The sequence below is a fragment of the Suncus etruscus genome, chromosome 17 (assembly GCF_024139225.1).
Source record: "Suncus etruscus isolate mSunEtr1 chromosome 17, mSunEtr1.pri.cur, whole genome shotgun sequence".
Classification (NCBI taxonomy): Eukaryota; Metazoa; Chordata; class Mammalia; order Eulipotyphla; family Soricidae; genus Suncus; species Suncus etruscus.
In genome coordinates, this window is record NC_064864.1 from 62995114 (window position 1) to 63017974 (window position 22861).

The 22861-nt window shown below is 44.6% G+C and overlaps 1 protein-coding gene and 1 non-coding gene across 2 annotated transcripts; one reads left to right on the plus strand and one right to left on the minus strand.

Moving 5' to 3' along the window:
- Window positions 1–9488: 9488 nt before the first annotated feature.
- On the plus strand, window positions 9489–9595 carry LOC125995263 (U6 spliceosomal RNA). The gene has a single exon (XR_007490813.1). It is a non-coding gene; the product is annotated as a U6 spliceosomal RNA (small nuclear RNA).
- A 4247-nt stretch (window positions 9596–13842) lies between these two features.
- C17H10orf82 (chromosome 17 C10orf82 homolog) lies at window positions 13843–20975 on the minus strand. Its single transcript, XM_049790441.1, has 7 exons — window positions 20957–20975; window positions 20392–20664; window positions 18354–18416; window positions 16024–16242; window positions 14681–14867; window positions 14187–14287; window positions 13843–14072 (listed from the first exon to the last, which is right to left on the minus strand). The coding sequence occupies exons 1-7, from the start codon at window positions 20973–20975 to the stop codon at window positions 13843–13845; spliced, it is 1092 nt and encodes a 363-aa protein (XP_049646398.1).
- Between the last annotated feature and the right edge of the window lie 1886 nt (window positions 20976–22861).

The window sequence follows — 22861 nt, forward strand, 5'->3', positions numbered from 1 at the left end:
CTTGAACTCACTCAGGGACAGGGTGGTAGGTCAAGGTTGGTGCGCAGCCAGGATCTTGTGGGATCTGCTTTGCTTCCTAAGCCCAACTCTGCCTTAACCATATATATATGATCTCTTCAAGGTCAATGAAGGAAAGTTTAATCTCCCAGTGCCTCAGGAGTACCACAAGGAATCATTCCTGAGTTCTGCCAGATGTGACCATAATTAACTCTACTTCCACCCCTAAATACTCCAAACATACACATACATGTGCATGCGAAAACACACACACATACACACACAAATCCCAGCTCCAAACTGACCTACACAATTCTCCCTGGTTTCAAGAGAATGTTGCTCTTAGGACCAAGTGCAGGGGAGATAAACAGGAATGAGGGCATCACTGTCAACTCTGGGAATAAAGAAATGCTCATTTGCTTCAGTCTGTTACTGGAATCTCTTTGCCCCTGTTGTTGGTGTTCAAGGATAGGGCAGGTGATTTATCCTTGAAAGATTCCAAGTCTAGGGGAAAGCAGGCTCCATCCCCTTGTCAGTGAAACCTCAAGTTCATAATTGCCAGTGCTGGTGCTTAGTACTTGAGGATTCTTTCTTCTATGCTCCTTTTGCTCCAGTTTCTAAATCCTTTCAAAAATCTTAGCCAGAGGGCCAGAGAGATAGTATAATGGATAGGACCTTTGCTTTGCATGTGTCTGTTCAATCCCAGCACCCCATATAGTTCCCCCAATCTAGTCATAAGTAATTCCTGAGTGCAGAGTAAGGCTGGGCCTTGCTAGGTGTGGCCCCAAAACAAAACCAAATTTTAAAAAAATTATATCTGAGCCTGGCAGAGTACTCTAAGCTGCTTATCTGAGCCCTGACTGTGATCAAACCACTCAGGAGAATAGAGTTAAGGTTCTCAGCCATGGCTGCACGTCAGAATCAACTAGGGCAGTGGTCGGCAACCTGCGGCTCGGGAGCCACATGTGGCTCTTTATTTTTTTCTTTATTTAAACATCTTGATTACAAATATAATTGTGATTAGGTTTCAGTCATGTAAAGAACACCCTCCTTCACCAGTGCAACATTCCCACCACCAATGTCCCAAATCTCCCTCCATCCCACCTCACCCCCACCTGTACTCTAGACAGGCTTTCCAGTTCCCTCATTCATTCACATGATTATGGTAGTTATTTCTATAACTGCACTCACCACTCTTTGTGGTGAGCTCTTTACACTTTTAATTTGGCTCTTCTGTGTGCCAGGCAGCCGCTCCAGGAATCAGGACTCTGCTCCTAGCCTCTGTCAGTGCTCGCCCTGTGTGCAGCCCCATGGGCTGGCTCCAAGAGTGTAAGATGATACCCAGTATCAACCCTAAAAAAAGATGTTCCCCCAACGTCACCTTTTTTAAACCTCTTCCTTTGATATGCAAAAGCCCACTGAATGTACTTTTGTCTCTCTCTCTTGACCTTAAGTCTCCTGGTATTGGGTATTGGTTTTAATAAAGAAAGAGGTGTTCTAGCTTTTTGGACTGGAGGCAGAGAGTACAAGGTAAAAGGCCATGGACTCCATGATCAGCGTTTCCTGGCTAGCTTGGTTTATTGTTTCTTTCCTGCTACCTTGCTTCTTCAGACCAGGTTGGGTGGGGTTTAGAAATACAGTGCCTGGAGTGATCTTAAAACACATATTTTATTTTGCACAAGAGTGGGTATCTTCCATGAAGGGATTTTCAACCCAGAGTTTTCTTTTGTGTGGATTCTCATGTTCAGAGTACTCAAGATTAAACTTTTGAGCTAATGCCCTTAAATGCTGTTTTTCAAATTGATTATGACTTTCTGCATAATATAAGTGCCGATCAGAAATTTTTTGCAAGAGTGGAAACATTTCAATATCTCCTTCTCAGACACAGAATCAGATTCTTTTTTGAACACATCCATTTTATGTCTCACTGTAAAAACTACTTGTAAAACTCCCCTGCAGAGGGCCTGGAGAGATAGCACAGCGGTGTTTGCCTTGCAAGCAGCCGATCCAGGACCAAAGGTGGTTGGTTCGAATCCCAGTGTCCCATATGGTCCCCTGTGCCTGCCAGGAGCTATTTCTGAGCAGACAGTCAGGAGTAACCCCTGAGCACCGCTGGGTGTGGCCCAAAAACAAACAAACAAAAAAAAAAACAAAAACAAAAAAAACAAAAAAAAAACTCCCCTGCAGAGAAATATTAAATTCATAGAGAAAATGAACAATGTCTGCCAAATACACAAGCTTAGCTACCCATTTCTTGTCCAACTGGGGCTGTACAAAGTCAGAGTTCTGCTCTCACAGGAGCTGCACTGCTTCTTCCCTCTTGCCAACTAAGCGAGAGAGCACCCTTCCCCTGAACAGCCACTTCACTTCTTCATGGACAAGATCCTAGTAGTGGGCATCCATACTCTCACCCAGGGTGGTGAATAGCCTGGATTTGATCACAATTGTGAATTTCACAAATTATCTTTACTGTGTCATCTGTCACAGAGTTTAGTTCAGCAGAGAATTTTTTGAATCCAGTCTATTATACAATGAGTGGATACAATGTATGGGTGTGCAACTTTTGTTTCTTGTGACTACACAAAAACACTGAGCCATGCACAGTGCATCATCTGTACATACATCAACACATCAGATTATTATTCATAGTAAATTGAAACAGGAGGAGAGATGTAGACAAGAATAATCATGTGTGGCATATAAGAATAATAAATGGCAATATGGTAATAATGTCTAGAGAAAATAGGGATGAGGGACAGGAGGACTAGTCCATGATAGGAAGCTTGCCATAAAAAGTGGTGAGTTCAGTTAGAATAAACGTACATTATGACATTGATAGTTGGAACTTATCACTCTGGACAAGAACTGGATGCTGAAAATGGATAAGTGACATGCGTGGTACCCTTTAATTAACAATATTGTAAACCACGGTGTCATAAAGGAAATATTGCAAACCTCAGTTTCATAAAGAAAAAGAGAGATAGAGAGAAAAAAGAAAAATGCCTGCCCCTGACATAGGCAGAGGAGGGTGAAGGGGAAGGAAACAAGGGACATTGGTGGTGGGGAAAGTACACTGGTAAAGGGTGGTGTACATTCTATGATTGAAACTCAAGTATGAATAATTTTGTAACCAATATACTTAAATAAAAATTATTTTTAAAATGTTTCAGGCACTCTATCATAATTCCTTTATGATATATCATATGCCTTTAACAAAGTGCCATTTTTGTTTTTGTTTGTATTTTAGTTTGGTTTCTTGCAGCACACACTAAAATGTCAATAGATTTTTTCCTTTCAGTGAAATCACTACTTTTCTCTGGAACACTGCCCTTGTTTTTAAAGATCATTAAAAGGTTTTTCTCTTTTACCTGTTTCATCTCCATATTGTAGGGTTTCAAATTTTCAGCACATTTTGGTTATCAAGAGGAAACGTTTTGAAACGTTTTGCTTACTTGTTATCAGAAATCAAAGCATTTTTCCTCGAGAAGAGTGTTCAATATCCAGAATTAACAAACGATCAGTGGATTCAAAAACTTTATTTCATGGTGGATGTTACTTCACATCTAAATCAGCTTAATCATAAACTACAGGGGAAAGGAAACACAATTTTTTTGATGTTAGAAGAAGACGTTATTTCGTTTGAAAACAAATTATCTATTTTTGCTCAAGATTTTGACAGAGAAACTTTGATTCACCTTCCAAGCCTGTTGAAACATAGCCAAGAAAATAATTCTGATATTGACATTACCTATTTTAAAACAGCACTTTTAAATATGAGGGAAGCTTTTCTCAAGAGGTTTCAGGATTTCAGAAACAGCAAAGCGACGTTGGCCTTTGTTAAACAAAAAAACAAAAACCTCTGGATGCCACTGTAATGGAATTAAATTTTTCTCCCTTTAATATAGACATTGGCAACTTTGAAATGCAAATTCTGGATGTAAAAAACAAAGAATTGTGGAGCTCGAAATTTGAATGTCTTTGTGCTAATTTACAAAGATTGGAGAAACACAAATGTGAACTTAGTTCACAGCACTAGTGGTCTGCTTTGAAAGACCTGGAGAAGGAAGATATGTTGATTTTTAACACCTAGAATAGTATTTCTGACTCATATAATCAACTAAAAAAGCTACCATTTGCTGTTCTTTCCTTGTTTGGGTCGACATATTTATGCGAACAATCATTTTCAAGCATGAATCCTATTAAGAGTAAATTGAGAAATCGTCTCATCGATGAGAACTGGAATCGTGCCTAAAACTAAAAACAACAACATACAAACCTGACTTACTCAAACTATCCAAGGAAATGCAAGGCCAATGTTCACATTAGTGTTTATGACTTTGTCGGTCATTGTCAGGATGTAATTTTCTCTACATTGTAGGCAAATTTTATGAAATTTAATGATATTGATAAATAATATCATTCTAAAGTTTTTGTTATATTAGTTGTGTTATTTGTATCCTCCCGACCTATGTGGATACTTGCATGCAGAATATTTTCAATAAAAACTTATTTAAACTAAAAACAGTGTACCATCCTATGTATTTTGATTTTAAAAATGTGGCTCTCAGGGCTGGAGAGATAGCATGGAGGTAAGGCGTTTGCCTCTCATGCAGAAGGTCAATGGTTCAAATCCCAGCATCCCATATAGTCCCTTAAACCTGCCAGGAGTGATTTCTGAGCATAGAGCCAGGAGTAACCCCTGAGTGCTGCCAAAAAAAAAAATGTGGCTCTCAAAATAAATTTCAATCATGGTTTTGCCGAGATTTGACTCAGTTGAAAAAAAAAAGGTTGCCAATCACTGAACTAGGGAGCTTTAAGGGAAAAACACACCTTTAGATAACCTATGCCTACCCAGACAACCAGCACCCTGGGGTGGGGCCCAAAATGGTTTCTAACATTCTCCAGAGATGGAAGGCAGGGTTGTAAACCTCCCTCTCACCCTCAGGGTCTCCTTCTAGAAGTATGTAATGTCCTGTAGGGCCACACTGGTAAGTTCCCTTCTCTCACCCCAGCCTCTCTTGCTGATGAATGATGTGGTCTGGGGGAAAGATGCAGATTCTGTAGAGCTGCCAAAAACTCAATACAAGCCTGACTCCTGAAGGCAGCTGTGTCTTGGGGCCTAAACTCTTCCTTCAGAGAAGCAGGCACCAGCTACAAAGATTGAAGCTAAATCACAGGCTCCAAGAAAGTCCTGGAAATGCTCATGAAGAATGGTTTGTGTTCAGAACATACAGAGGAAAAGGCAGCTCAAAAGAAAAAGAAATGAAGGGTCAGGTGCTGGAATAACTGGTCTTCATTCTATTCAGGAAAACTCTTCTTGCTGGTTCTTATCACTCATTGGATTAAAGAATTTTTGGATTGAAGCATCTTTTGGATAGGTTCCTACCTCTACCTGTTCTCCACCCCAGAGTGTGGTCTTTTGCATCCCAATAAAGACCTCGGGTCTCAGAGAGAAGCTGCTCAGAGAGAAGTTTTCCACAACTGAACTATCTACCTGCTGGTCTTAGTGTTAGGAATAAAAAGCTTGTGGTAGAGTTTTTCTGGACCTGTACCACCAGCTTCAACTTTGTGTGGATTATTTTCTGTCAGCATTTGCTCCCAGACCTATCGCCCCAATCCCTTGGGATTGGGTTATAAGGCTTCCACTTCAGTCAGGGCCCAGAGAACCCTGAGTCATAAGTGCTTGAGTTTCCCTACCATGGTGACTCGAGGGACAGAGCCAACATCACATTTGCCCACTGGCCCAAAATTCCAACTTGGAAGAGGAAAAAGAAAGTGCTTGGTCTGTGTGCGCTGCCCTGAAAAGTTTCCCCAAAGTCCTTTTTTGAGAAAAACCAAGAAAAAACCATTATGACGCAGAAATAAGTGTCTGTGTATATTTGTATTCTCCCATTAATACAATTTGCTATGTATGTAGTGCAAAACACAGACATTTCAAAGCCCTTTTCAGTGATATTATATTATATTATATTATATAATATAATTATAATATATTATATTATTATATTATAACTTTGCTTGTCCCAGTAATGGGTAGAGCAGGACTTTCCTACCAATGGGATTGTCTGTCCATTATTTGAAGAAGAATGAAACATTCTAATTATTTGTTTTTATATAATATTTTTTGGGGTTTTTTGGGACCACATTCAGCAGTGTTCAGAGTAACCACTTCTGACTCTGCACTCAGAAGTTATTCTTGGCAGGCTCAGGGGGTCAGTATGGGGTGCCAGGGATTAAACCCTGGTCAGCCACATACAATGCAAGCCCCTCGTGCTGCACTATTTCTCTGGTCCCTTTATTTTTTTTAACCTGCATTGATATCAAGAGATGGGTCAGTTCTGGAGAAGTCCAGAAAGTGATCTAGCACAGCAAGTTTTCCAGTTTGGGGAATTTGGGGGTTTGGGATGCCTCGTTAGTTTTCCTGGTGGCATTTGACTGGCTGGGAGGGGTTTGATTGACTTCAAATCTGATTTGACCATCCAGGAGCCGAGATAACTTCATAAAAACCTCCCTCTTCTTTCTTATGGACCGGGTCTGTCACTCAGCACCTTCACTTTTAGTCTCTGAGAGACTAGCCTTTTCTCCCTCATGTCATGCTTTTATTGTTGGGCCATAAGACCCTCTCACCCGCACTGAAGATGCAGCCTGGGACCTGCCCACGACTGGATAGAAGATACCATTTCTTCACCTCTGCTTGGCTAGCACCAGCTGCATTAATTCTACAACAATCTCACGAAGTGAAAATATTCTGGTGATAAGACATGATATAGGCCGGAGCAATAGCACAGTAGGGAGGGCATTTGTCTTGCATGTGAATGACCCAGGTTAAATCCCTGGCATCCCATATAGTTCCTGGAGCCTGCCAGGAGTGATTCCTGAGTGCAGAGCTAAGAGTAACTCTTGAGCACCATGGCATGTGGCCTCCAAATATAAACCAAAGCAAAGTTGCGATGGATGAGTAGGGCAGAGACGAAATACTCTCCCTGAAGGATAGGATGATAGGACAGCTCTCTCTTTCACTCTCTCTCTCTTTTCCTCCCTCCCTCCTCAGCTCTGTCAGGGGCAACAAAGAATAGTTTACCAAGCTATTTCATAAAATGCTATGTTAAATGAACAACAAATTACTTTTTCTTTTACTCGCTTTTAATGCCCATAGTACCATTTATTCCTGACCTTCAGAAATATGAGATATTTTGAATGACAACATAAAGAGTTCTTGTTTGAAAACGCAAGCTACTTTAGGCTGCATATTATTACTTCTAAGTATAGCATATGCTAGGCTCCCTCACTTTGCCTTCCCAGTTCTGTCTCACTGGTGTAGATTTCGTTTGACATTTATTGTCCTCCTGCATACGTGTCAAATTCCTTAATGATGGCTCTGACAAAGGCGCCGAGCTCGGTGTGTATAAATTACACTCGCTACCATATAATCAGTGTTATCTATTAGAATGCTGTTTGTGACAAATCATGTTCAAAATAAAAATTGAATTGATTTTTCTGTTATTTTAATATGGTGCCGCTCACAGCAAGCCTTTGATTGAACCTTAAACACTTTAATGCTCTATTTTCACTTGAGGCGTATCCGAAATGGGGTTTGCACTCTTCACCAAACTCCAACAATTTGTGAAACAACAAAATCAAATTTCCAACTGCAGCTTGATGTTCAGGCCAAGGGAATACATTTGGGGAAGTTATCGTCAGTGGGAACACAACTTAATGGCAAAAAAGCTTCACATGCACGTATAATTTCTATGCATCCATTTCCATCTAAATTTGATTTTAACTTGAATGCAGAGTATGAAAAAACGCTTCCATGGCCTTTGTTTCTACCTTTCTCTTGAGCAATTTCAGGCTTTCTTGGGGCCACTCAGTGCACCCCATCAACCTATCTCTCTCAGGACAGCAGTATGGAGCTATGTTCTCCATATTCTAGACTCTTGAGTTTCTGTTTTCTGAATCCTCTAAAGGGGTGTCTCTTAAGATGGTGCTGTGGACCCATATTGCTTAACAAAAAAAAATCATGATGACTGGATCCTGCCTTGTCTCACTCCTTGGTGAATTTATTGTTAGTACAGAATCTGGTAAACCAGGGTTGTTGCAGACCATTTGCTTTGCATAACCCATTTATGAAGAATTACCTCATTTCTTAATTTTCTTAATTTCTTAATTAATTAACACAAACAGTGCCCAGGGCTTATTCCTGGCTTTGCACTCGGGAATCACTCCTGAAAGACTCAGGAGACCATATATGGTGCTGGGACTCGAACCCTGGTTAGATTGCATGCAAGACAAGCCCCTATCCACTGTACTGTGTCTTTAACCCTGGCTTGTGCTTTTTTTTTTTCTTTTGTATTTTGGGCCACACCCAGTGACACTCAGGGGTTATGCCTGGCTATGTGCTCAGAAATTGCTCCTGGCTTGGGAGACCATATGGGATGCCAGGGGATTGAACCATGGTCCGTCCTGGGTCAGCCATGTGCAAGGCAAATGCCCTACCGCTACGCCATTGTTCTGGCCCATGGTTTGTGCTTTTTAAAAGATCATTTTTGTTCATTCAAAAGAAAAAGCCCAGAAACAATTCAGCAGGGGGAAATAAAAAAGAAAAAAGCCCTCGATTTGTAGGCATGAAGCCGAGAGGTACATTCGGTATCATCCACATCCCTACGGACTCTGGATGGCATGCAGAGCATGTAGATACTGGTGCCCAACTAAAAATGTTGGGATAGTGCAACTGGGTGTGTGCTCCCTAGTGAGCCAAGGTAGGAGCACCCCAGTGCTCCTGGTGAGCACTTTCAACCAGACTGTGCTCATGCACCAATTCTAGAGGAGAAGGACCCCTGAGAGCAGAGCAAATACAAGCACTATGATCAAAAGTTTCAACGGGGGGTCAAAGTGATAGCACAGTGGGTAGAGCTCTTGCCTTGCATGTGGTCAACCTGGATTTGATCTTTCACACCATATATAGTCCTCTGAGCTCTGCAAGAGATGACACCTGAGCACAGAGCTAAGAGTAATCTCTGAGCACCATTGGGTGTGATGCCCCAAATCAACATAATATTTTGAAATATATGAAAATCATATAAAACCCAAATGTTACTGTCTATAAAATTTTATGGAAGCACTAACTCCCTTTAGTCATTGATGTGTTATGTTAGTTGCTGAAGCACAGAAGGACTGAGGTTTTGTTGCAGAGACCAGGTGGTCTGTGGAGCTGAGTTCTGGATGGGTCCTTTGCAGTGAAAGACCTTAAGCCCTGTTTGAGAAGGAAAGGCCTTAGAAATGAAGGACCCATTCAAAGGAAAAGGTTTGAGGTTCTACTACAGAACAGCCCTACAACTGCTCCTACAACTTCCCTGGCCCTTTTCTCCTCTCTTTTATATATATAAATTATTTATTTAAAGAAAATGTATCACATTGTTGACATAACTGATCATGTTACATTTGTTTCAGGATGACAGAAAGCAAAGTTATTAAGAAATAGAGAACAGAGAGTGCTCACTTCAGCAGCACATATACTAAAATTGGAACGATACAGAGAAGATTAGCATGGCCCCTGCGCAAGGATGACACGCAAATTCGTGAAGCGTTCCATATTTAAAAAAAAAAAAAAGAAATAGGGAACAGAGAATTTAAAAAATGGAAGAAGGGGAGAGAGTTCATTGGCAGTTATATTTGTGAAACTTATTGTATCACCTATAAAGTCATTAATGCAATAGCCAAAGGTTTAGTATGCTTCTATATTTTTTCTCCAGAGATGAGAAATACATTTTTAAAATGTGTGTGGCAATTGTCATTTGCATAGGCACAGCAAAATATGGACGAAATCGGAAATAAACATCTTTAGCCTAAAAAACAGGGAAATCTTACCCCTGAAGCACTTTAGCATAAGACCAACTCAAGGCTCCAGACATACTCGGTTGTCCAACCCCCTAGTCATTCTCCGTGGTCAGCTCTTCAGTCTCATAGTTGTTGCTGTCAGGTTTCTGTAGTTATAGATCCTGGTTTCTGTACAGGTTCTGTGTCGAAGACCAGGTGGTATGTTTTGTCTTTTGGTTCCGTCTCTCCATCAGTTAACATTGCAGAGAATCCTGTCCTAAAAGCAGACTATTGTTGTTGCCTGGTTGTCAGGGTGATATAAGAACTGGTTTTGGAGTAAGCCAGTGCTATAGTGGTAGTAGGGCCTTCCTTGGTAGAATTTATGTTCCTGGTGCTGGTGTGGGAAACCATGTTTGTTTCCATAGGTGGTATCCTCGGTTCGGGGCCAAATAGTAAGTGCCGAATCAAGTGGATTCTAAGCCAAGTCATTATGCCAAGTGTCCAGGGTGTAAGGTCCCACTGCAGTATAAAACATTTTATGGTGCTCAGGGATTACTCCTGGCTATCTGCTCAGAAATAGCTCTGGCAGGCATGGGGGAATACTACATGGGACGCCGGGATTTGAACCAACCACCTTAGGTCCTGGATCAGCTACTTGCAAGGCAAACACTGCTGTGCTATCTCTCCGGCCCCATGCTTCTGCATTCTTAATGGATAATGATCCTTACTGAGATTGTGTGGGCTGGAGTTACCTGCCTCTGCCTCTTTCTGGACATGTGTAGATGATTTTGTTATCTGGTTTGTAACAAAGACATTTGGGGCTCAGAGAAGTTAGGAAAGGTCCAATGTCACACAGCTAGAAATTAAAGTCTGAAAGTGGAGATTCTGACTTCCAAATACACAAACTTCATAGCTGGGTTGGGGAAATGAATTAATCCCAGGCAGCTGTTATCCAACTGCAGAACAGGGACCTTAGAGATCCTGTCCCAATATCTAGCCCTGTGAAGACCTGCCAATGTTTAGAAAAGGAGTCTTTACACCTCCAGGAAGTGCCACTAGTCCCACAAAAGGTCCCTTTGTGAAATGAAAATTTATCAACCCACACGCTGGGTTACTTCAGCATTTCCAGGCCCAAGGAGGAATTTTGTCTTATCAGGTAATGAAATTGTTTTTAGTGGCAAGAATGAGCTCATTACGGATGCAGCCTGTGCTAATAATGATAATTTGCTGCACAGTTAAAATCACCTCTCTACCTCCCGCCCTGAAAAACGACACTCTAGAAATTATAGGCTACAGAGAAATAGAAAAGATCAAGATTAAGGAAAAGAATTGCACACGGAACTGCTTCAACAAAAGAAGGTACCAGTGGGTGCGCTGAACTGGATGATCTTAATCACGAAGTTGCAGGAGAATTAAATCCTGTTAAACAGTTTGCTTAATTACCTTTCATTAAATGGGTTACTTAGGTCTTTGGGGTTGTTGCTCTTGTTTTGGTTCTAACAGTTCAAGTCATTTGTTATAGGTTGGTGCCCTATGCACAAATGCACAAATGAGTGGGTGACAATGGCTGATGCCCAGTAGAAGCCAGATGAGGGCAGTTGGTCAGTCTAGATCTCTTCTTAAATTCTTACTCCAAGGAGCCTGAAGCACATAACACCCTGTGCACAGGGGAAGGAGATCACAGTTGTGTCACTCATTTCTGTTGGAACCCTCTCTCCTGTGTCTCCAAGACTGCATGGTCACATTCTCCACTTTGAAGCCAAGAAACTTCAAAGAAGAGACTTTCAAAGGGCTCATGACTGGAGCCCCAGGCTTCTCCTGGTCCCCTAACCTCCACCTGAATCTTGTCAGCTATGGCCTAGCTCTCCACCCCACCAAAAAAGCAACTAGATAAAAGTCATCACTAGTCACTGAACTTTGCTCTGGTCCTTGGATGGAGGCAGCCAGTGACTTTCTAAAGTGTGAGGTTTCCCCCATCTTGAACATTCAGTTTCAAAAGATTCAAATTTCTTTGACTCAAGTAAGGAAACTGTTCATTTCTTGGAGCCAAATATTTAGGTAGAACATCTGTTCCTGATTATGAGAGTAATGCCTGCTGGGAGGGGGGGGAATTGGGGGTAAAAGCACAAACAGGGAAATAAAAATGACCAATAGCACCAAATAGCGGTCACACAAACACAAGCTGCAAGCAGGAGGGTGTGTGGTTGCTGTAAACAGTCTTCTGTCTGGCTCTCCATGGACCAAAGACCCCTCCCACCCCAGCATTCTATCTCATTCCTTCAAAATCCCAGGATGGCCTGGAACCCCAAATCCCTCAGTGATTTTGTTTGCTTACACTCATCCCTAGTAGTTTCTATGGATAAAGTTTCTTTCTTAGCCATTTAGGTCCCAGGCAACTTCTGGTTCTCTGGTACAACCTGTGGAAAGTTCCTCAAAACTTTTTCCTGAGGACATTAATCTCATTAGTAGAGAAAAGTCATGAGATTAGGAACCAAATGATAATGAAAGAACATCAGAATATTTAAAAATTTGTTTCTTCATCCACAGAAAACAACATCAAAGAACAGCCACTACCCCCTGGTTCCCATGATTGACCCTCATCTGAGTTATCTAAGGCTTCTTTAAAAGACATTTTAGGTTTTGAAGACGTCTGATTTCTGTGGAATCCCAGGGATAGGAGTAATTAGGGTTCATGCTGGTACTCATCAGTGAAGAAAGTTCCCCCCACCCGCCCCCTTAGAGGTCAAATAACCTTTATTTTGTCAAAATTAACCAACCTCCTGACTTCAGCCTGTGGCCTGTTTCCAATTGTGGGCAGATCAGACAAATATTCTCGCTTAAGGAAATCTCTCAGGAGCAGCTGGGCAGCCTAGGGTGCTGTGCAGTGCACAGCCTTGGGAAACGAGAAATTTCAAGATCCCAGAAGATTCTTTTGGTGTCCTTTGAGTTCTAAAGGTGGCAGGGGGAGGTGCTTTGGGGGTCCTACCCTCCTCCCCCAAAGAACAATCTCTGCGCTGAATCCCACCAGCACTTTAAACTTTAAACAGGAGTGGCAGTTCACTGTCCCTCAGACTATTGGAAAGCCAGACTATAGTTTAAAAATTTATGAACAATAGTGGCTCATGGGCTGTAGTTTGAAGACCTCTTACTGAGAGGAGGAGTTGAGAGAGAGTGCAAGACAGAGAGAGAGAGGCAGAGACAGAGGAGGGTAGTCAGAGAAAGCAGTGTACATTCCACACATGCTCACTGTGGGCCTGGGAGGAGTCAGTGGCTAAGCAGGACAGGCAGAGGTGGCAAAAACGCCCAGTGGGACTGTATAAATGTCCCCAGCAGGCTGCATGGATTTGAGGATTCCTGCAATGTGCCTTACATGAAAATAAAAACTTTGCAGGGGTTTGGGCAACAATCAGATGAGGGCACATGGGGAAGGATGAGGGCTAATCCGTGGGGCAGGTGTCCTTAGAAGATGACAGAGTGACAGAGATGGAAGCTACTCACCAGGGTCTCTGAGGATTCCCAAGGGCCCCCAAGGACTTGAGCAGAGAATGAGGGGGGAGATCCCTCAGCAGAGGGAAAGCCCATTTCTGGGCTTTCAGCTCCCAGTCTCCAGCCCCACTGGGTTCTCTCTGTCACTCCCCTTGTTCCTGGTACTGAGAGTTGACAGCCCTCCCCCAAAACAGACAGCCAGGCTTTCCTAGGGACTGGGATTCTGAAAGTCCCAGGCCAGGAGGATCCAGGTTTATGTCTCCAGAGGCTGTCGGTCCAACTAGGGATTGTAGTTAGGCTGTTACTTAAAGTTCCAATAGGCTTGTCTGGGTGCACAGCTACATCTGGAGGGGGAGAGGGGAAAGAAAGGGTAATTCCGACCCTGGCCCATGTCAAGGATAACATAACCCAGAAAATAAATATAACACTCGGAAGACTTCAATGAAAAGTTCTCTCTTTAATCCCACATGACAAGAAATGGTCTTCATTATTAGCAACATCCAAGGCCAGTCAGTGCAGGCAAAAAATGGAAGCATCCAGACATCAGGGAACTTCCCGGGTGCTTGTTGAGGTCTTTAGGGGTGCTGGTGCTCGGTTACAGGCTTCCCTTAAGGTCGCCTCTGCAGGAGATGCAACACTCTCAGTGGACTTGGGCAAGGCCAGTGGGTCCAGGCGAATCTGGCTGCAGGAAACATTGGGCCTCAGAACAAAGCCATCCTCGCCCGTCTGGCAGATTTCTCGGGGAGTCCGTCCTAGGGGGAAAACACTTCTACCTGGAAGAGAAACAAGCCCCCCCAAAACCCAAATTGCAGGTAGAGACCAATCTCAAACCTCCCCTTCCTTCCCCCTTTCCAATAGGTGGGGAGAGAATAAGCCCCTCCCCTTACTTGGAACAGAGAAATCCGGATAATCTGGCAACCTGTCATCCTGTGGTAAGACCCTGGGGCTCTGAACTGGAGGCTCTTGCTTTGACTTAACTCCATAGATTCTACAGAACCAGAGTCCAACGTTAGTTTCTTATTCAGGAGACCAAGGAAAAGGTCGGCTCCTTAGACCCTGAGCACATCTCTGATCCTCACGAATCAGCCTGAAGGGTTCTCTTCTCCATCCTACAGATGGGGAAACTGAGCCTCCATAGTGCCCTACATACACCAAAGCAGTGCCCTGCCCTCCTCCCTACTCATCACCCCCATGTCAGTGCCTGCACTGATGAGTCATTGGGTTTATCTTGTACTTTGCATTGCTAACCAGCAAAGACCACCGAAGACTTTATGAGGAGTCACCAAAGGGAGCAGAAAGAAGCCCTGGAATTATAGATCAGGTCACTCCAATACTATCCCCAGATCCTGTGGCTCACGGTGACACCCCCTAGAGCACTCACTCCTCATATGGTTTTTGATGCGCTCTGTCTGCCCGTCCTATCAGCTCCATGAAGTCCTGGTAGCAGTTTCGAGCCATGACTGTGTACCTCACTGAGCAGCCCAGCTCCGTGACCCGGGCCCTGGGCAGGTAGCCAGCCCAGCCTGGAATGGGCGGCTCACATGAGGGCTTCTTCACATTTTTGCTTTCTGTGGAAGAAGATCCCAACATTGCTGAGGGCTCCAAGAAGACACTAGCTGAACCAAGGGGCCAACAGTTGGGGAGCTCCTAGGCCTCTAAAACCTGTCTATTGCTGAAGAGTTGATGCTACAGACACTCCAGGAAGGGCTGCCCAGACAGTCTCCCACTTAAATCTCTCACTAACCCCAAGAATTTGGTGCCGGTATTCCCATCTGTTTATGCAGGGAAATACTTCAAGACATTAAAAGAGGTCTGAAAAGATGGCTCAGTGGAGAGTGCACATGCCCTGCCTGATTTGATTCCCAGCATAGCATGAGTTTACCCCCCCCCCCAAGCATCACTGGGAGTGGCCACTGAGCACTAAACTTTGAGGTAGCTTCTGAGTCTCATTAGGTGTGGTCACAAGACAAAAGCTTAGAGAGACTCAGTAGTAGGGCACATACCTTACATAAAGAAGCTTTCCTGGGTGAGGGGAAGAGAGAGACAGAGACAGAGAGACAAAAATAGGCACTGAGAGACAGAGACAGACAGACAGACACAGAGACACAGAGATAAGGCACACACATACACACACGTACAGAGGTCAGCTCACATAGCAAAGCCAGGGTTCAAACCACAGATATCTGATTACCAAATCTTTGACTTTACCCTTATCCTCCTTCCTCAGACTAATTTTTCTAAAAAATGCTCCAGACACAGCAAATCAGGAGCTGCTTCTACAGCAGCATAAACACTACCCAAAGCAGGATTCTGCCTGAAGCACCCCAGATCCTGGCTGCTCCCATCTAGGAGAGCAAACATTGTTGCATCCCTCCTCCTCCAGCTGTTGAAAGAATTAAATCAGGTCATGCACACCAGAACTGCAAGAGAGTATTTGTGCCAAGGCCAAGAAGGAAGCAACTGCCTCTGGTCCACACAGCAAGCAGTGGCACCTTGAACCCGAATTCCAATGCTTACTCAGTCTTGGAATGGTTTGGGAATGTTTGTTTGTGGATCCGAGTACCCTCTAGCCTCCAGGAAAAGGTGTTTCTTCTTTCAAAAACCAGAGCCTTTTTCCATCAGGCACTGCCACCTGGGGCTTGGGAATGGGCATTGGTCTGTGTCCTCAGCAGCAGCTCAGAGGCCCTGCTGGGGCTTCAGGGTGTGTGTGTGGGGGCACTGTACCCAGACTCAGAGGGTGGTACTTCTGGTAGTACTGGTGCAGTACTCCTAGGAGTGTCTTCTCAGAGCAGATGGGCTTCAGCGGCGGGACAGCAGCTATGGCTTTATGTAGCTCCCTCCACTGTTCCTTCCTGCCCTGTGTGATCTCCCGGAAGGTCTGCAGACATTGGGACATGTTGTCTTCATCGTAGACACCTTGGCAACTAAGGTAGGGCACAAAACCTGCAAAAGGGACACCATCTGAGCCCATCGGGTGAGGCTCAGGCTCACCAACCCCTCCATTATACTTCCCAGCAGCATCTCAGCCCACCCCTGGGCATTTCTGCCTCCAACAACAACACTGCAATTCTCCCAAAGGCCATTAATACAAGCCAAGCTGTTGTTTCTCCAGCAGCAGAGACCTCCCAAGGCCACAACAAAATGACCTTGGAGCTGGGGAAGGAAAGCTGGTTTGAACAAAGGCAATACCAGTATTGTTCTTTGAGAGCAAAGCCCTGATGTCACATGTTCCCCCCTCCCCCCAGCAAATGGGGTTCACATTTAATGGACCCAAATGACAGTCAGAGGAGTAATTGAAATTATTCATCTTTGGAGAGAGAAAGCTTATTTTCCTTGACACTTCCCAAATGCAATTTGGGATCTTTCTTGTCGGACCGTAGGAAATTGCAGACTTATTAAAAGCCGAGACCTATTACCCAAAAAGGTAAATTCATTATCTCTGAGACCCACCACCCAGACAATTTTTCACCATTTCCCACAAAATAACATACAATCATTACAATTAGTGTGGGTAAAACACAACTATTTATTTAAAGGGGAAGCTGAATCCCTAAGTACCAGAGTGTTGTCACAATAGCATCCTTTCATGCCATAAATGAGGACAAACTGGTTAAAAAATGTCAAGCTGCAAAATAAACGAACAAGTGATGCTAGTGATTGAAGCTCTTTGTCTTTCTCAAGAAAACCTGCCTCCTCTGGCCAAGAAATGGCTCACAGATCTGGAACACATGTGTGAGGCTGTGAATTTGATCCCAGGCATCACATGGCACACCAGACCCCCTCGGGAATGGTGCCATTCTCATGACTTATAATACCAATAGACTGAGTATCATCAGGAGTGGACCCCGGGCCCCCTCAGTTTCAGAACCCCTCACTCCACATTTAGAGCTGATTTTAAAGTGAAAATGAGCACGTTCACCACCACCCCACCAGATCCCAAATTCACTGCCCCTTTGGACAAAACTTAATTACTGTGGTTGGGGAGGTAACTCCAGGAACTGAGTGCAGGACTTTCAAGTCAAGAGGCATGGATTCAACTCCCAATCTCTCTGTGGGAAACCCCCAAATTGTCAAAAACAATAAACCAATAAAATCTCATTACTAGACCAATCTTGAGGCTAGATGGAAATCTTTCATTTTCTCAATATTTCAACAATGAAGATTCCCCAACTCTTTGCTACAAACTGAGTAAACATGAGGCCCTGTCATGGTCAATTCTTCGACCCCATCTGGACCCCTCAGATCTGCAGAGAATTCATAAAATCACACACACACACACACACACACACACACACACATTTAGACTTTCCTAAGGTGTGCCAAGAGTCAAGACTTTTTCAATAAGCACATATGCTGGGTCCTGGCTCCTCATTTTAGACCAACCAGTCCTCTTCTCCCCATGTAGAGGCGTGTTTCTGAGTTGGAACCAAGTACTAACTCCTGGTCCCAATAATAGGGCCTTATTTAGAACCAAGTTCTTTGTAGCTATAACAAAGGAACATCATGGACTTTCCCAAGAGAAAGGGAAGGATTTTGGGTAATGACCAGAGAAGGGCTGAAGCTGTTTGAAGGGTGAGGTGAAGGTCAGAGATGAAAGAAGAGAAGCTAGAAGGATCTGACCCCAGAAATTTTGGAAAGAACATAAACCTGACCCAACCGACAACTTGATTTCAGACCTTTATCCTTCCAAACAGAGAGAATATGTAAGTGCCCTAGGAAACAAATATACCACTTTTATGGAAGTTTCTATTCACCACAGAAAGTAACAGTGGCTAGGCAGAGACTGGAGTCTCCATCTGTTAGAATCCAACACCAGTTCTTTTAGATAATTTAGGACCAGGGTGAGGCCATATATTTTTGAACTTCTACCCTGCACCCGTATATAAGAGGAAGCTAAGACCTCTAGGAACTGATAGGTTTGATAAAAATTCAGTTTGTTCTTGTGTTCAGGCTCTCAGTGTCTTATCAGCTATAGTCCCATACTGGTCATGGGCAGTGGCCTAGACAGGAAGCAAGCAGGAACCTACCCCTCTGCTGGGTACTTGTCCACTTACCACTGTAGCCTGGTGTGACTGGCAGCTTAGCCATGAAAACCTTAGACTCCGTGTTTTCCCTCTCTGTTAATGGAGGGAAAAGAGAATAAAATAACTTAATCAAAATGCATCTGCTAAGATCTCATTAGAAGTAGGAAGACCTTGCCTGGGTACTGGCATCAGGGGGATCACTGCCATGTACAAAACTGGCAGATGCAACTGATTTCATGTGTGTAACCATCGAAGATGACTGGTTTGAGAGTAAAAAGCCTAACCTTTTCATGAACTAGGTACAAGGTCAAATAGGTCAGCCCTAAAGGTGTTTCCACATCTTCCCTCGGGGGCCTCCCATTTACTCGATCTATGTCTCTCCATGCAAACATTCATCCTTCTATCTATCTGCCATCCACTTCTCCATTTATCCATCCATCCAGTCATCCATCGATCCATTCATCTATCCAGCCATCTGGCCATCCATTGATCCAATCATCTATACATACATACATACATACATACATACATACATACATACATTCATCCAATCTTTGATCCAACTTTTCTTTCCATCCATCATCTGATCCCCCATCCATCCTACCATCCAGTCATTTTTCCATCTATTTATCCATTGGTCTATCCATCCAATACTCCAGATATCTATCCATTCAATACTTCAGATATCTATCCATTCATTTATTCATTCAATCTCCTATCCAACTTTCCTTCCATTCATCACCTAACCCTCCATCCAACCAATCATCCAATTTTCCATTCATTCACCCATGCATCTATCCAATATTCCAATCATCCATCCATCATTCATCCAATCTTCCATCCAACTTTCCTTCCATCCATAATCCAGTCCTCCATCCATCCAATATCAATGTTCCATCCATTCTCCCATTCAATACTCCAGACATCCATCTAATTCTCCATCCATCTATCAACCCTCTAATTCTCATCCATATAATATTCTTTTCATCATCTAATCTTCCATTCATGCATGCATGCATCCATTCATCATTAATTCATATACCCATGTTGGCCTCCCACTGTGCCAATTTAGAAGTATAAAGGCTCCAGACCACCCAGATAGGAATGATACACTTTAGGAAAGGGCAGAGCTATGATACCTCACTCCAGAACCATCCTTACCACAGTAGTCAGGACACAGTGCTAGTCTGCTTGCTGCTCCCCACCCACCCACCGAGACATCTGGCAGTGGTAGCCACTGTGTTTCCAAGTGGGGAATATGGAGCTAAAGGCCTAGTGGGGCAAGGCCAGGAACACTACAGGATATACCATGGGTGGCGAGGGCAGAAAGAATAAGAGTTCTGTCTCTAAGGGACCTTATGCCTTATATTCCAAATGCCCCTCAGGGCAAGTGCCTGTGTGGGGGCCTCTAGCCAAGAAGCCTAAGGAAAGAACAGTAGGGAGGGCGGGAGTGGGGACACACAGGTGGGACAGGTAAAGGGAGTAGTTTTCCATGAAATCTTCACTGCCCCTTGCAGGCAGAGATCCCACTTAGAGATGATAAAGCTGAGAAGTGGGATTGTTCAGGTGGGCAGGGTAGTGGGCTCAGGGCTGTAGCTTCTGTTGTGCGAGCATGTAGCCTGTCCTGAAAAAGAGCACTGAAAGCTCTTATGCTCAAGAGCCTGGGCCATCTGAGAGGCAGGACTATGCTGTCCATGAGTGTCCCGTGGGAAAAGGGGAGTGGACTGGTGGGGGGAGTGTTCAGTCAGGAAGTGGACTGAACATTGGTAACTGGAGGCCTGCCTGTAGGGTACAGAAGAGAGGAGTCAGAGAATTTGATGTGCTGGGTTAGTGAGCTTCACATGGGGCAGTGGGGCACACACACACACACACACACACACACACACAGTCTTTCACCTGGATCCATCATGGGTCAGGCTGGGCTCTTAGGCCACTCCTGCTCTCCTGCCTCCTCCCACCTAAGGCCTTTGTGAGCTCACAGACTCCAGAAGCTGTGGGCCAGGGGCGGGGGCTGGGCAGGGTACAGAGATCTCCCCAGAGCCCTCGTTCCCTCTGAGGCCCCTCTTACTTCTCCCCATCTTCCTGCCTACTGGCAGCACCGACAGGGAAACCCCAATAGTGGGATGAAGGGCTCCTGCACAGGCCCTGATTTTCACCCCCACCCCGCAGAAATCTGCCATCAAATGCTTGACCTCTGAGGCACTCTGGGCTCCCCAAGCCACCTCCTTTGATGTGGCCTCGGGAAGGTCAGGATTAGGCCCCAGGGTACAGGGTACAGCAGGGAGAAAGAGGAGCGTACAATGGGAGCAGTAGGTTTGGGAATCAGGGATGGCATCTGAACCTGCAGTGAAGAAAGTAGGGGGCCTAGAGGGAAGAGCAGGCAGGCAGGTCCTACAGGGATTACTAAAACCCTGTCCTCCATCCCACTCCAGTTCCTCTCACAAGGAAGCTCCAGTAGGTTGCAATGTCCTGAGTGACAGGCCACTAGGAGGAATTGAGGGGGTGCAAGAAAGTCCCACTGCTGCCACGCACCCTCATTCTATGAGCTGAACCTTCACCTGGCATTGAAGGAATCTGGAAGCTCATCGATTCCCCCACACATGAGACTGACACCCTCCCCCTACCCCCAGTACCCCTCACTTGCTGCCCCATCCTGCATCTAGCCCCCCAACTTTTCCTGTACTCCCCCAGGAACTAAACTTCAAGTAAACTTCACCTTCTCAAAAGTGAGCCTGACTGGGTGCATGGGGTCAGTGTCCTTCTCACTGCTGGATGACGCTTGTTCTGGCTTATAAGAGGCTGAGACCTTTCGAGCCTCTGAGAGTCCACCCCAACTCTGACGAGGGGAGAGAGCAGGAAAGTAATGATATATCTCTGAACCTACCCTCAAATTCAGAGTCCTAAAGAAAAAAGAAATGAGGCCACATGAGATCCAAAGTTTTGCTTTATTAGACATCTGTGAAGATGGTTTGCAAATACAACTGTGTCGAGTTGTGAGCTGTGGTGAAGTTCTGTGGAATTTGGATTTTTCTGGGTGGTGCACCCGAGTCCAATGGCTGCTGGCTGTGGGCCAGAGTCATGGGCCAGAGCAGACAGAGGTGGTGGTGTGGTTGTGGCCAACTCGACCCCAGTCATCAAAGCCGCTTTCCCGGCATCCTAGTGCAGCTTGATCTCAGCTAGGTCAGCTCTGCAGTGAGAAACCCGATCCCGGGTGAGGAAGGGCAGCTGGACTCTGTGGACAGGAGCACGCGACTCTGTCACCCGAGCAATTGACCAGACCTGGACTCTAAAAGCTAAGTGCTACCTAAGAAACATTCTAAGGACAAGGCAGGCTTTGCAATCGGGACTAGTCGTAGCATCATGCGGCAAAAATGCGGGCATCTCCTCTTTCCTCTCTCATCTGCCTGCAACCTGATGGGTGCGTGGCATCAAACGGGCCAGCTGTGTGCAGAAAAGACAACCCCAAAGGGAAGAAAGCCTTGGGAGGGCTCTACTACCCGCTGCTGAGAGGGCAGGGATGTGGGTTGGCAGAGCAGACCTTTGAGGAACATGCTAAGGGCAGAAAAGGCATCCAAGCGCATTAACCCAGTGCTCTAAGGCTAGACTACTTCATAGCAGGCAGGTGGGTACAGGGGGATATGGGACTCCCCTTCCGGGAGTTCAGTTAAATGGGGCTGTTTCTCTGGGGTAGGAACAGAGTTCAGTACCATCACCCCCTCACTGCCATCCCTTGGCAATACTGTGGCAGATTCAAGCAGCTCTTTTAGGAAAAAGAGTAGATAAGGAGATATCCTGAGTGGGGGTTGATGGGTAGTGGGAAGACCTTAAATTTGTCAATAAAGCAAGGGAACCTGACTCTATTTCTCCCATTGCCTCATTACCCAGACAACTTTTGTGTACCCCTTGATTCCATCTTGGGACCCTGGGACTGAAAATATTCCACAGTGCAGGGCCAGAGCGATAGCATAGCAGGAAGGGTGTTTGCCTTGCAAGTGGCCAACCTAGGCTTGATCTTTGGCATCCCATATGGTCCCAAGCCTGCCAGGAGTAATTTTTGAGCACAGAGCCAGGAGTAACCCCTGAGCATGGCCAGATATGGCCTAAAAACAAAACAAAACAAATTAAAAAAAATTCCACAGTGTCGACCTCACTCAGCCCAAAGAAAAGAGTTTTGGTGAAGTTTTCTGCCCAGTCCCTATTGCTCACCAAACCTGATAGCTGAGCTCTGCGAGATTCCCAGAACAGAACCTACAACAGAGAGTAGAGAAGAATCTAATGATGCTGTGAGCCCAGGCAGGTCCATTCATGATCTCGTTTTGATCCTAGGCACCTTGTCTACTGCTCAGTCTTACAAACACAAGCCATGGCATTATTGTCAGTCCAAAAAGGGCAATGTGTGAGTACAAGTGAATGACAGTGTAGGAAAGGCAGCAACATCTACAACAAAAACCAAAGAGCATTTTCTATTGTTTTTTTTCTTTAAACAAGAAAAGTGTGTGGTAGAAATCAGGCATCTGTAAAATACTCTAATATTGTAT